This window comes from Emys orbicularis, chromosome 10 (genome assembly GCF_028017835.1).
Source record: "Emys orbicularis isolate rEmyOrb1 chromosome 10, rEmyOrb1.hap1, whole genome shotgun sequence".
In the NCBI taxonomy this organism is placed as follows: domain Eukaryota; kingdom Metazoa; phylum Chordata; order Testudines; family Emydidae; genus Emys; species Emys orbicularis.
The window spans coordinates 88,256,803-88,269,535 of NC_088692.1; the positions used below are offsets into that span (position 1 = coordinate 88,256,803).

The window sequence follows — 12,733 nt, forward strand, 5'->3', positions numbered from 1 at the left end:
TTCCCTTGTTTTTGTTCGGGGGGGTGGGGGGGGGAAGAGTCCAATCTTAAAATGTGAGACTTTGGGGGGAAAATTCCTATGAAGTTTACTTTCACCCCCAAATCTATATTCTCCCCCACCCCAAACCAATAGCTACTGCTGGAGGGTACTGCTGACTACTTGCAATTCAGACGTGATGCTGAATGGACGCCCAAGAACAGAAAGTTAAAGAACATCTCCAACTTCATTGTCCGTTTCTTCTTTTGTACTATCGCTTTCAAACAGGTAGTTTTCACCGTAACCCTAATTATTTTTGACCAGATTAAAATCAAAAATTAAAAAATAATCCATAAAAATGTAGTATAAAAATTCTCTTCCATATGCTACAATACAGGGTGAGCACTTCTGCTACACAAATACTTTTATTTCCTGTTTATTTATTTAACCTTTTAGTACAAAATGTTGACACACCGGCCTGTGTGGGGATGGGTTTTGCTCCGTTGGAACCAATATACCAAAAGTGACAAGACCATAAAGCCACGGACCCCTACCAGAGACAGCCCCTCGCCCCCACCTCACACAAACCCTACTTGTTAGTAAACTTTTTTTAAAAAAAGAATTGTATTTTAAAGGTTATCAATTCTAATTCTTGACTTTCATTTGAATACAAAACACATAAGTTGCTATTCTCTTTCGTGGCTCCCTGAGCTGAATTTTACTAGGCTTTCTTTGAAATTATTCCTCATCGTTTATGTCCGAAGATCAAGACGGGCTTGAGCAGAAGTTTCTTAGAACACGGACTTCCTGTTTTCTTCAAACATATGAGCACAAAAATCCATAGAAAAATTTGATTGTTTTGCCGATGTCACATCAGTAGCTGAAGATCTGACCAATTTCACTTCAGTCCATACAGTGTTCAAACATTTGACTAACACACTGAACAATTCACATGTACGACAGTAGGAACAACTTTCACCAGTGGACATCTCTGCTCAATCTGGTTACAAGCTGCAGGTCAAAGTAGTATCTCAAATGGATACTTGGGGGGGAAGGGGGGGGAGAGGGAGGGGGAGAAATTGCCACCACCAAACCCATCAGTGGAATACAATTACAGCAGACAAAAAAAAAAATAAAAAATACACAACTAGTGTACCAGGAGGATTAACCTCACCCTTTCAGTTCTATTTACTAGTCCGTTATTTACATTTTTCACAAGTCTTATATAGAGCGCAAAAAAACAAAAAGTCACAATAAAAAATAAGTCCTTTATAGTGCCACCAAAGCGCAGACAAAAGAACAACCACAAAAACCCTAAAACCAAAACAAAACCTGTTTAGGGCTTCAATGTGTGCCGTATTCGCAGACCTCCAAATAAATCCAGATATGCCACGGCTTAAAATAAAAATTGCTGAAACGCATCAGTCCATGTACATTGCTCGGAGTCCATGAAGATCCACATTACACAGCCTGGCAGGAAACAATCTCTCAATGCATGGCTGCTCTCCTTTCCTTTTCCTACATCCTTCAGAATTTTGCCATTGTCTTGTCAGACTCGAGCCTAATATTCGGGGTTGACAGCCCTGTTAAAATCCTTGTTTAATAGATGACCTCATAGACTGTGGCCTTCTTGTCACCAGAGCCTGTAACAATGTATTTGTCATCTGCTGAAATGTCACAACTTAAGACAGAGGAGGATTCTTTCGACTGGAAAAGGGAAAAAAACAAAAAACAAAAAAAACAGAAAAATCAGTTCACATTCTAGATCTTCCACTTTCAACTGCAGTTGACTAAGGAGAAAAGCTTCTTTGTGATGAGACAGTTACTGTTATTTACATGCAAAACAGTGATAAATTTAAAGTTGCAGATGCACCAAAATACACTTTTCTGTCAAGTTCCTTTCAGCCACATTCACTATCAGTCATTTTTAGCCAGTGGGTTCTCCTCCCAGCTCCACGTTTTCTGTGAGACACTGACAGGACGGCTTGCAGACATCCCTGGCCTCACTGCAGAAGAGCGGGATGTTACATCTGCCCCTGTTCCTGCGGTAGGTGAGCCCCATTTTTAGTTTCTGTACCTTCCGAACTACACAGACAATGGTGTTGGCCCTGTGCTTGGAGACCAGAGGTCACTCTCAAACCCAGCTCACTGCAGAGCAGCATTTAACGTTACTCTGCGGCTGTAATGGCTCTCCCCGTTGCACGGCTGGTACAAGAGGGACAGACATTTGAAAGGCCCAAGCAAGAGCGCCCTCTTACCTGGAATATGCTTGCTCCATATGGCGTTCTCCAGGCATTGAGAAGATTATCTTTTCCTGTACTCACAAACCATTTACCTAAAACACACAAAGCACGGCGTCAGTTCCCCCACACCAGGGCAGGTCAGACACAAAAGCTGCAACTTATATTGTGTAGGTTAGTTTCACAATGGGAACATTATTCCAACGGTGGGGCTTTTCTGAGCCAAGCCTCTGTCAGCTCCCAAGCAGGAGATTATTAGTGACTGTGAAATCAATGCATGCACAGTAGGGAAGGTCACGCACTGCCCCTCTCCATTTCTGAGCTGAGCACACATATAGGAACAATTCCTACCAATGAAAAGGTCTGGCAGAATCCTGGCAAGTGACACTACGTTTCCTTGTATTTGCTATCTACATATGTACCAGCTTGGGATTATAGAACAGAAAAGGCCATTTTATTATCATTAGTACCTTTTAATCAACCGCCTTGATAAAGTTACCACCACCATTTGCTGGCCTTGTCACTTCAGAAGGCAACTGGCTTGTCTTTGAGGATAGCAGCAAACTGAGGTAGCTTAAAATGTGCAATTTTTAATTAGACGATTCACCACTCCTAAGCCTTGGCTTCCAATCAGTGCATTTTCCCTCTGCTTTGGTTAGCGAGTTAATGTGTGGGCAGGACTTTGATTAACACAGTTTTCAGTGATATTGCTTAGCACGTCACACCTTCAGTCCAATTGAGCAGGGAGGTTGTTTTACAACTGGAACCTACAATTTAACCATCCTCCTTACAAATCCTATTGGAAGTCATTTACACATGGACCAAATGTATACAATCTCTTATGGAAGTGCTCAGGATAGTGGTTCAGAGAGGTCCCAATTCAGCAGGGACTTACCCACATGCCCAACTTTGAACACACAAGCAGCCCTGTTAAAGTCAATGGGGCCAGAGCTCTTAACTAAGCCAGAGGTAACTTACCACAGTAGGCAAATTTCAGAGAAAGGACACAGCTCTCATGCAGGTGAAGCTGGTATTTATCCGGTTTGGTGTGGTGCAACACCTCGACGTTACTGCTCTCCATGCCCACCGCAAGCCACTCACCGGTGGGGCAGTAACCCAGCGAGAAGATCTAAAGGGATATTCAAACAGTCTTAGAACTGTCGTTCATCTCCTCACCAGCCAATCAGTTTCCTGGATTTGCCCAACCTTCTGCAACCCACCTTGCTACAGACATGTTTTTTGCCAAGAGAAAAGGTACCGGACTCACAGGCTGTGCTGGAGACCACCAGGGTGTTCATTTCCCCAGAGAGCAGCCATGGTAGGCTCAGATGCATGGCATGCTTCTCGACCTGGCCCATGCAGCAGGCCGCAACCATGCTGGGGTCACTGTCACAACAAGGAAGTAGCTGAGACAACTACTCTGGTGCCAGTTGTGATGTGGGCATCCATCAGCTAGGGCCCAAACTCACGCCATCAACTGTCCCACAGCTTTTAGTCATCGCAGACCTCACCCAGATTTAAACAAGCAATCTCGAGGCAAAGATTTCTGTAGCTGGAACTACCTAGTCCCCTAAGAACACCTCTCCTTGGTTGCTGAAGTGTGAGTATTTTCCTCCTGACTGAGTACTGCCCTGTATATGACTAGTCCTAAACTAACAACAACAGAAATAACTGCACACTTCGGGGCTGGCAGAAAAACAAGCCCGGTTCCATACAATGAATTTCCCCCACCCCAGAAGAGTACACATTTCCATCACCACCCAAAGCTACAAATTCTTTGAGCCCTAGTCACAGTGAGTCCAGGAGCAGTAATTGCTGAGGAAAACTGTTTACATAACATATGAATTGATCTACTTAAATGAAAGGGGGGGGAAAAAAAATCAATGGAGAATTATCCAGGAAACCGCAGGCCCTTTCTCCCATACCCCTATGCACACTCAGAATCTTCGTAACCAGGAACTAAACACTGATTATCCTGTTTTTCCTAACTTAAGCTTCAGTGCAATTAAATACAAGACTAAGCGTCTGCAACTGCTGGATTTGCCTGGCTTCTGCAGCCAGGCGTTACTGACTCCAGCTCTGCTGAAAGCAGAGGATCAATACAAAAAGGCACATCATGAAACAGGAACTTTTTATTTAAACACACACAGATTTGTTCCGAGGGAGATTCTGGTACCTCTGTTGATGGAGCTGGAGTGGGTCAGGAGCAGTGTTTCCCTGGAATGGCAGAAAATTCCCTGCTCTTCATTTATAGTCTTGTGCTATTCCAAGTTCCAGTATAACTGAATAAAAATTAGGGCCTCTATGCGCTCTCCTATACTGGGGGGCACACATGCCCTGGGTTGATATTAAATGTGTGTCCTTGCTACCACAACGGACAGCAAGATCGACGACTCAAAACAAAAGTGGTTTGGTGAGTTTGGAAGGATTCTGCTTCAATCACCTAAGCTACTGACATTTCCAGTCCAACAAAACCAGGACCCACATGAACAAGCGACAAGAGATTTTCTTCTTTTGAATCTAGCACAGTAGCCTCATATGCAACCTACTCCAGGGACAGGTTTCCAGCCAGAGTATTTATGGAGGTGGACAGAATGAGTCTTTCCAGCATTTCCCAGCATAGGAAAACTGTGCCTGGAAAGCAGCAAGATTAACTGGGCTCTAAGTCCTGCCTGTTCATGGCATCAGGCTGGCCAGATTCCCAATGCCAAGCGTTAATACAGTGGGAACTCCTGACAGGCAGTGCCTGGGGCTTAGCAGCTGAGACTCTCTCTCTCACTCAGCAGAGCAGTCAGAAATGCATTGTTTCTATTCCCTTATCAGGCACTTACTTACAAGTTTAACTAGCGATATGGGGTCTGGGGGAACTGATGTGCAGTGACAATAGCCGCCCAGCCTCAGGTATTTGGAGTAAGCCTCAGACTACTGGGCGTTCAGTTAAATAGAAACTGGAAATCCCATAGGAAGTTGGGAATTCATATCACTTACAGCAGCAGCAGACCTGGTTAATCCAGCAGGGGTTTGCTTACCATTAAGACAACAGCATTTACCAACAGTAAGATCTGAGGTACCAGTTTACCCCTAAAGAGGTAATCCAATGAAATTAACAGGCAGCATGTTTAGAGCAAACAAAAGGAAGTGCTTCTTCACCCAACGCACAGTCAACCTGTGGAACTCCTTGCCAAGGGAGTGGCAAAGGCCAAAAGAGCGTGAAGGCCAAAAGTATAAGAGGGTTAAAAAAGAATTAGATACGTTCATGGAGGATAGATCCATCAATGGTTATTAGCCAAGATAGTCAGGGACACAACGCCATGCTCTGGGTGTCCCTAAACCTCTGACTGCTAGAAGCTGGGACTGGACAGCAGGGAATGGATCATCCAATAAATTGCCCAGTTCTGTTCATTCCCCCGAAGCATCTGGCACCTGACATTGTCATAGACAGGGTACCACGCTAGATGGACCACTGGTCTGACCCAGTGTGACCAGTCTCATGTTCCTAACTATGGCAATTGTGTGGTACCTGTTGACAAATGCTGGCTTCTTAACGGCAACCACTGCTCATGTCACTGACTTATTGACAAAGGAACGACAGCGGTGTTTAATTTAGACATCGCTAGTCTGTACACTAACAAGGAAAAGCATCATTCCCCTCCCACCCACAGCCCACTAGGGACGCAAACCTTCAAGCAGCGCAGTCGGGTCTGCCCCTCTGCCCCACCTTTGTAAGACACCCGAGGTGCCAGAGTTGTGGCACCCTCCCGTTTAGATTGATAAGGATATTAAGATGCACCCTGCTAGTTGCCATGGAGACCCTTGAATGACATTTCAACACAGAAGAGAATCAGCCACAAACTCCAGCCAAATACTGGTGATACCAGATAACCTTAAACCCACTGGTTAGCGCATAGCTCACCCTGCTCCGGGATCAGTGCCAAAGGAAAAACACCCCATTCATCAGACGCCACAACAAGATGAATTTTGCAATAGCCTGCTATCAGGCTGTCTTCCCTCCTCTGGAGGCCAAGAGAAACCCAGTGCTTACCTGGGAAGTGAAGTCGTGTTGCTGGAGCTGTCTTCCTTCCCTAAGGTCCCAGGAACGCACCGTGTTGTCCAGACCACCTGTCCATAATTTTGTACCATCATGCGAGATATCTATGCAGCTTGCGCCATCTGTGTGGCCTTGGAATTGCCTGAGAAGCAAAAATCCAGCACACAAGAGGAAGGGCTTTAGAAATCTCAACCAAACACAGTTGTGTCTCTCTCAACACTTGTGTTGCTTTGCGTTACATTCAGGGATCAACAACAACCCATCAGTATCTGTACAGTCACTCCAAGGCCAAAACAGTTGCTGATAAGGAAGCTGGATGCCATGTTTATACAAAAGAAAATTGTGCGTGTGAGACGATACAATCTAACAAATGAAGTTGCACAAGTTCCAGTCTGTTCTACAGCCAAGTACTGGCAGGGACTTAACTGGGGAACGAAGTAGTTGTTCTTTCCCCAGCTCTTCCCACAAAAGCAACTTCTCCCATCTCTCAGAGCTAATGTTTCAGGCTCGGACACCTCCACCGGTTTGCCCTCAGTTCCCATTTTTAAGGTTTCGTAGCAGCTAGAAACTCACTTTCCTTTTTCAGTAAAGCTGAGACTTGAGAACAAGGAGGAAGTTTGAGAGAGATGCCAGTGGACACTGGCGCAGTTTGAGCTCTGATCACTACTTATAGATTGCCCCCATAACCTAAACTAACACTATTTCCTTTCACGTGCTGCCAGGCTTTCTGCCATCTGTCTTCTTGAACAATTCAAGAGTGTCCAAAAATTAATGTTTCGGTATGAAAAGCACAGAATTCCAAACACCAACCTCACAAAGTTTCACACTGGTGTCTTGGCAACATCCATTTCTAAAGACTCACCTAACCAGCGTTTGGTTGTGGAGATCCCACACAGCAATATTGCCGTCGCTGCAACAGGAGAAGCAGACTTTTGCATCAGGACTGATTGCCAGAGCGTAGCATGCTGGGGCAGAGGAGGTCAATTCAGCCTTGATCCTTGGCGTCGGGGATGCCAGGTCCCAGATCGTAAGCGTACTCGCTTCCCCTCCCACAATCAGGGTGCGGCCGTCGGGGAGGAGTTTGCAGGAACGGATGTAGTTGTCTCTGTTCTGCAGGAATAAGCGATGGCGCGAGGGTTACTGGGAGGTTCTTGTCCAACACGTCTTGTAACAGGCATAGGAGAAAGTAAGTGACATTCTTTCTGCATGGTCAGCATGAGCAAGCTAACGATGGTTCTGAAGCTAGTCAGACCGGATCAGGTTAGCAAGAGCACAGACACACAGACACACAGACACACAGACACACAGACACACAGACACACAGACACACAGACACACAGACACACAGACACACAGACACACAGACACACAGACACACAGACACACAGACACACAGACACACAGACACACAGACACACAGACACTCGCACCCATGGACATATTCCGTCTGCAACTTACCAAACAATCCAGCTGCGAAATGGGACTCTTACTGCCTGGCTGGCTGATATCCCAGATCTTCACACATCCCTTTCCTCCGGTGTACACGTGTCTGGTTGGATTGCTAATGGTCACAGCACATACCACCTCCCCGTGACTTAGTGTGTTGATCTGCCGAGCATGCCTTGGGATGCCGGGGCCAGCCAGGGCGTCATGAGGGAATGGGACCGGCTGCATCTGCCCATCAGCACTTACGTGAAACGAGTAGGCTCTGTAGGGGGAAGACAAGGCAAGGGGGGGGAGGGGGAGGGATTAGGCCAGGAGAGAGGTTTGCACACATGGCACAGAACCCGCAGTCATCACGTAGTTGCTTGACTGCTCTGACATCTGGGCTGTGCGCCACACGGCACGGCAGGACAGACAGCAAGGTCAGACTCCCTTTCCCAGGGAGCACATCCGTCAGTCACTGACTTCTGCGGGGATGTTGAGGGCGCTAAGGAGGCCAGAGTAGACGATCACAATGGTCCCTTCTGGCCTGGGAATCTCTGATGGCCCCTGCAGCTCTGAAAACGTCCAACTGGGTGCCCTGTGCGCCCAGTGATGTGACTGTCTGCAAACCCGGGGACAAGGCATCGAGCACTTTGGAAGAAGCCACGTATCTTTCGCACCAAGGCCAGGCTGATTCTGACCGGGGGGAAGGAGGGGGGAAACGGGACAATGGGCGCATAGAGGAGTAAAGCAGCATGAAAGTGGTGGCGAGGGGAGGGAGCAAACGCCCCGAGTCACCTAACCATAACACAGCATAGGAACAGAAAGGGTGGCTTACGGCTTCCCGCCGGGTATGGACGCAAGGCTTGTGGGGAGACCGGGGCCCCTCATGGGCGGATGCGGGTCAAAACCGACCTGTAAAACAGACAGAAACGGCCTCAGATGCTGGCAACTGAATGAAACGTCCCCACTTCTTACACACACCAGCAGCGATACTGAGCCAACTCCCACGTGGTACTGGAGTGCGTGGAAGGGAACAGAGGAGCTGGGGCTTTCCCCGGCTTTCCGCATTTCACATCACTCCTCATGCCCTTAGGACAGCTGATTAATAATAATTCCACACATATTCCCCCGTCCCACCAGAAATGGGAAGCTACTGCCAGGATTACCTAGGGTCTGGGGATCTGCAGGACCAGAGTGGAAATCCAGTGGGAACAGGTGCTCTCCAATGTCCTGCTGCTTCCAGATGGGCAAGAAACCCCAGGGCCAAAGCCAAGGTCCTTTCTCCATGTTCTGATCAGCCCATACTCAGGCAAGCTCCCAACAAGCCTCCAGGAGAGCATGGCTCCGGACTGGTTATAACTGGGCAGGGACCCCAGGATCTGGCCCCATGAAAACAGACCCTCCTAGCATTGTTTGAAACCTCGGCACCTGATTGCGAGCGGATGATGCTGAGATCAAGGCACATGCTCGGATTTACACGCCCCTGCAAACAGGTGCCGGGGCTGGTCCCCAGGGGTGCGGTACCCTTGCAGGTCCCACTAACTCCACTTCAGACGGAGGCTTTTCTCCCGGTGCCCGCAGACCCCCAGACGGCGCGTTTAGTCCCAGCGTTGAGGTTTGCTGGGTTTACATTGCAGGCGTTGGCACTGAAGCCAGGCTGTTCTCCGAAAGCCCATTAGAGGAGCAGAACCAAAGGCAGCTGTTTGAAAGCATCTGGCTTCATAGCAGTGACTCACTCCACCATCTCCTCCGCCGCCCTCCCCTCTCTCTCTAGTTGTAGGATGCTGACCGGGTGGGAGCCCAGAGCTGGCTGTTCACTCCCTACGGGGAGAGCCCAGAGCTCAGCACACCAGCAGCTCTAGGGAAGACACCCCCCTCCCCTCCCCAGCGTGACCAAAGAAGGAGCTAAAAGTTCTACGTACAGCTCCAAAGCTCACCATTGGCGATCGGCCATAGGCGGCGGCAGCAGCGGCGCTCATCTGGGGCGGGATGTTGTGGAGCCCCGCGTAGGCCCCCGGGCTCGTCAGAGAGCCGTTCATTTCATGGTGTCCCATCATGGCGAAGGGAGCCGCATAGGGGCCAGTGATGGAGATGGGGGTCCTCAGGGCAGATGCTGGAGAGGAGGAAATTGGTGATCACTAGATTCACCTACCAGGCACCTGGGAAAGTTGTAGCCTGCTAAACTACATCCACAATACCCGAGTCCTTGGGGCATCCACCCACCCGTGCTCCTGTCTCCCCAGAAACGGGCAGGGACAGGGTGGCTCTAACGGGATGAACGTTAAGTCACAAACTAGCAGCGTGTGGTGGGTGAAGAGCTGGGGAGCTCCACCTGCCAGAGGAAGGGCTCTGCCACGCTTGGCTCCAGCCTCCCCAGCACGTTTTGGTGACGTGGCAGCACAAGGCCGCTGTTTCGACGCCACGGCAACAGAGACTGCAATGTGGCTCTGCAGCGGCTGACTCAGTATCGCTGCCATAAACCATCGAACTCTCTGGCATTTAGCATGTAGGAGGCCCCAGTCAGAGTCAGGGCCGCACTGCACTAGCAATCACAGAGCAAATCCTGGCCTCTCCCCCAAAGAGCCGACCACTCTAGGAGCACATACCCAATGGGTCCATGCCTGCTGGTTTGCCCGGCATAGACCGAAGGCCTGGAGTGGTACTCGTCCCAGGAGTCGGGGCTTCGTTCCTTGGCGTCGGAGTGTTTGATTTGAGCCCAGGCGTGGATGATTTGTCGTTCTGGCCAGAAAGAAGAAAACCCAAGAAGAGATGTGGCTTAATGATTAGCATGAAGAGACCCCTCCCCTTTCACTGCGTCTTGCTGCCCTGCCTTCAGTGCAGGAGGAGCTCCTCACGGAAAGGTGCGTGCCGGGCTTGAGCTCACTGACTGGAGGCGAAATCCAGGGAGGACAAGGCAGCGTGTCATCATCACGGAGTTCACAGGGTCATGTGAAAGGCCGGTCACTCGGGACGACGACACGCTGCCTTGTCCTTACTGGGGTTTCGCCTCAAGCCAGCGAGCTCCAGCTAAGAGCGCACCTTTCCCTTGGGAAGAAATGGCCGAGAGGTTTAGACACCACATGACCAGCCTCCTTCCAAAGGTAGAGGCAGCCCCAGCCCTCCCCGCAGCGCCTGGCTGCCGCGTACTGGGCACTAATCCACCTACATGGCCCAGGTCTTTAGTCTTCGAGGACGGCGTACTGCTGGACGAGGCGACGGAGGCAGGGCTGTTTGGAGCATCTTTCTTCAGCCCTCGGGTTTTGTCTATCCCGTTCTCAGGCGGCGAGTGGGCTGGGCTGACACGGGGTGTAGCTGGATCCTAAAGATAAGACGGCATTTAGCACCTGCCCAGTGGCAGAGGAGGGGGAAAGCTTTCAAGTACCCGCTTGTCACTGTTTTCAAAGCGCAGGAGGGCCATGGCCATGCTGACCACACAATTCTTTGTTTCGCATGCTGTCGTTGCACTCAGATACAGCGGGAAGAGCCTGAGTTTAAGGTAGCCCAAAGAGAGAGCGTTTAAACTAAAGGGGGAAATGGACTGGCTGCGGGAAGGGACACAGCTCCTTTCACTTCTGGGCTTTAGTTCAAAGCCGATATCAAAGCAGTGGCCCATGTGAAAAGAGCTAGGGTAGGAGGGGCCTCAACACAATGCGTAGCGACTGGGCATCCGCACCACAGACGCATTGACAAGTCTGACTGATCAGTGCCTCATCGGGGCTAAGCCAGGACAGGCCTAGGAACAGGGCAGCCTTCTCCAGCTCAGGACTGGGCCTGCCCCCGCCACAGCTATCCCTGGCCTGTGGGGATACAGTACTCGGGTCTCAATATGGCCGCTCTTGGAAAGAAAAAGGAGGCAGAGAAAGGCCAGGCCAGGCCTCCTGGCACCAGACCGTGCATTGTGATGGAGATTTAGGGCCTGCATACCAAATCTGGTGCCTCAATCCAAACTCTCCCCCTCTCCCCCCCAAAAGTCAGCTTTAAACCAGAGCGAAAGCAGCAGCCTTGCAAAACGACACCCACACTCACCTCATTGGAGACGTCGACCACCAGGTCATCGCTCTTGTCACCGTCGCTGTCCTGAAACACACAGCAAGTCACCCTACTGCGAGAGGAGCCGACTCTGCCAACCCAGAAGTCAGGGGTAGCATTTTCAAAAGGGATTCTGGAGCCTAGAGCTCATTCAAAGTCAACTGGACTTCGGTGTTTTTGAAAACTGTAGCCAAGACGACTATAAAGAAGCCCCTAACAGAAGGAGCTCTCTTATCCCGCACTACGAGATTGTTTCCCCCGTGTTACACCATCTGGCTGGAACACCTAGTTTTCAGACACACACAAGTGTTAAGTGAATACCAAGAAAAGCTCTTCTGACTTACATAGCGGCTCATGCTGTCCTTCTCCTCCGCTTTCCGCTTTTTGGTGTCGATGCTGTAGTCTGTAGAACTCCTGTGTTTCTCACTAGCTCTCAGGCTGTCTGATGGCGAGACAGAATTATTCTGGAATCAGAAAAAAAAATCCAGGAAGGTGTTCAGCTCCACATTAAATGGGTTATCACAGTCTGAAGTGATTTCAGAAGTGGCAGCTTTTAAAACACAGCTAAAACTTTCTTTGAACAGGGGTGAGTCTTAAAGGCAGATCTTTGACCTCCATGGCCAGGGACCTGCCTGTTTGAGTGCCCTTCTCCTCAGGCCATACTGCACCAACAGAGGGGCTTGCTCCTGCCCCCATCCCCTCCCCAGGTCAGAAGAGGTGGGCACTACAGCTTTCTCCATTTGGGAACCCACTCTGGCTCTGATACTATGCAGACTTTGGCAGGTGAGCAGCCCAGCTAGCCCTGACCATCTGACACTACTGAGCTCTACACAGAGAGAGACAACGAAGCCTGAAGCTGCGCCATGACATTGACTGTAGGGTAGGACTATGGACCGTTGTCTTGAGCTTTTCAATGACCAGGGCCCCGATCCTGCAAACAGCTCCACGTGGTCAGACCCGGAGCCTGCATGGAGCCCCTTGGACATGAGCAGGGCTTTGTGAGGGGCACGAG

The 12,733-nt window shown here is 49.6% G+C and overlaps 1 protein-coding gene across 4 annotated transcripts in view; it reads right to left on the reverse strand.

Annotated features, from left to right (window-relative positions):
• Positions 1-1,139: 1,139 nt before the first annotated feature.
• Positions 1,140-12,733, reverse strand: part of TLE3 (TLE family member 3, transcriptional corepressor) — a 45,610-nt gene continuing 34,016 nt past the window's right edge. For 2 of the 4 annotated variants that reach the window (XM_065412125.1, XM_065412124.1), the window contains exons 9-20: positions 12,066-12,185; positions 11,719-11,769; positions 10,859-11,011; positions 10,299-10,431; positions 9,630-9,805; positions 8,528-8,604; positions 7,723-7,972; positions 7,127-7,374; positions 6,259-6,406; positions 3,195-3,345; positions 2,235-2,311; positions 1,140-1,683 (exon numbers count right to left, since the gene is read on the reverse strand). In XM_065412125.1, the coding sequence (XP_065268197.1) occupies positions 1,576-1,683; positions 2,235-2,311; positions 3,195-3,345; positions 6,259-6,406; positions 7,127-7,374; positions 7,723-7,972; positions 8,528-8,604; positions 9,630-9,805; positions 10,299-10,431; positions 10,859-11,011; positions 11,719-11,769; positions 12,066-12,185 (1,692 nt within the window). In that variant the 3' untranslated portion in view covers positions 1,140-1,575. Of the gene's footprint in view, positions 1,684-2,234; positions 2,312-3,194; positions 3,346-6,258; positions 6,407-7,126; positions 7,375-7,722; positions 7,973-8,527; positions 8,605-9,629; positions 9,806-10,298; positions 10,432-10,777; positions 11,012-11,718; positions 11,770-12,065; positions 12,186-12,733 lie in introns of all 4 variants that reach the window. The other 2 variants (XM_065412123.1, XM_065412126.1) reach the window with 2 other exon arrangements.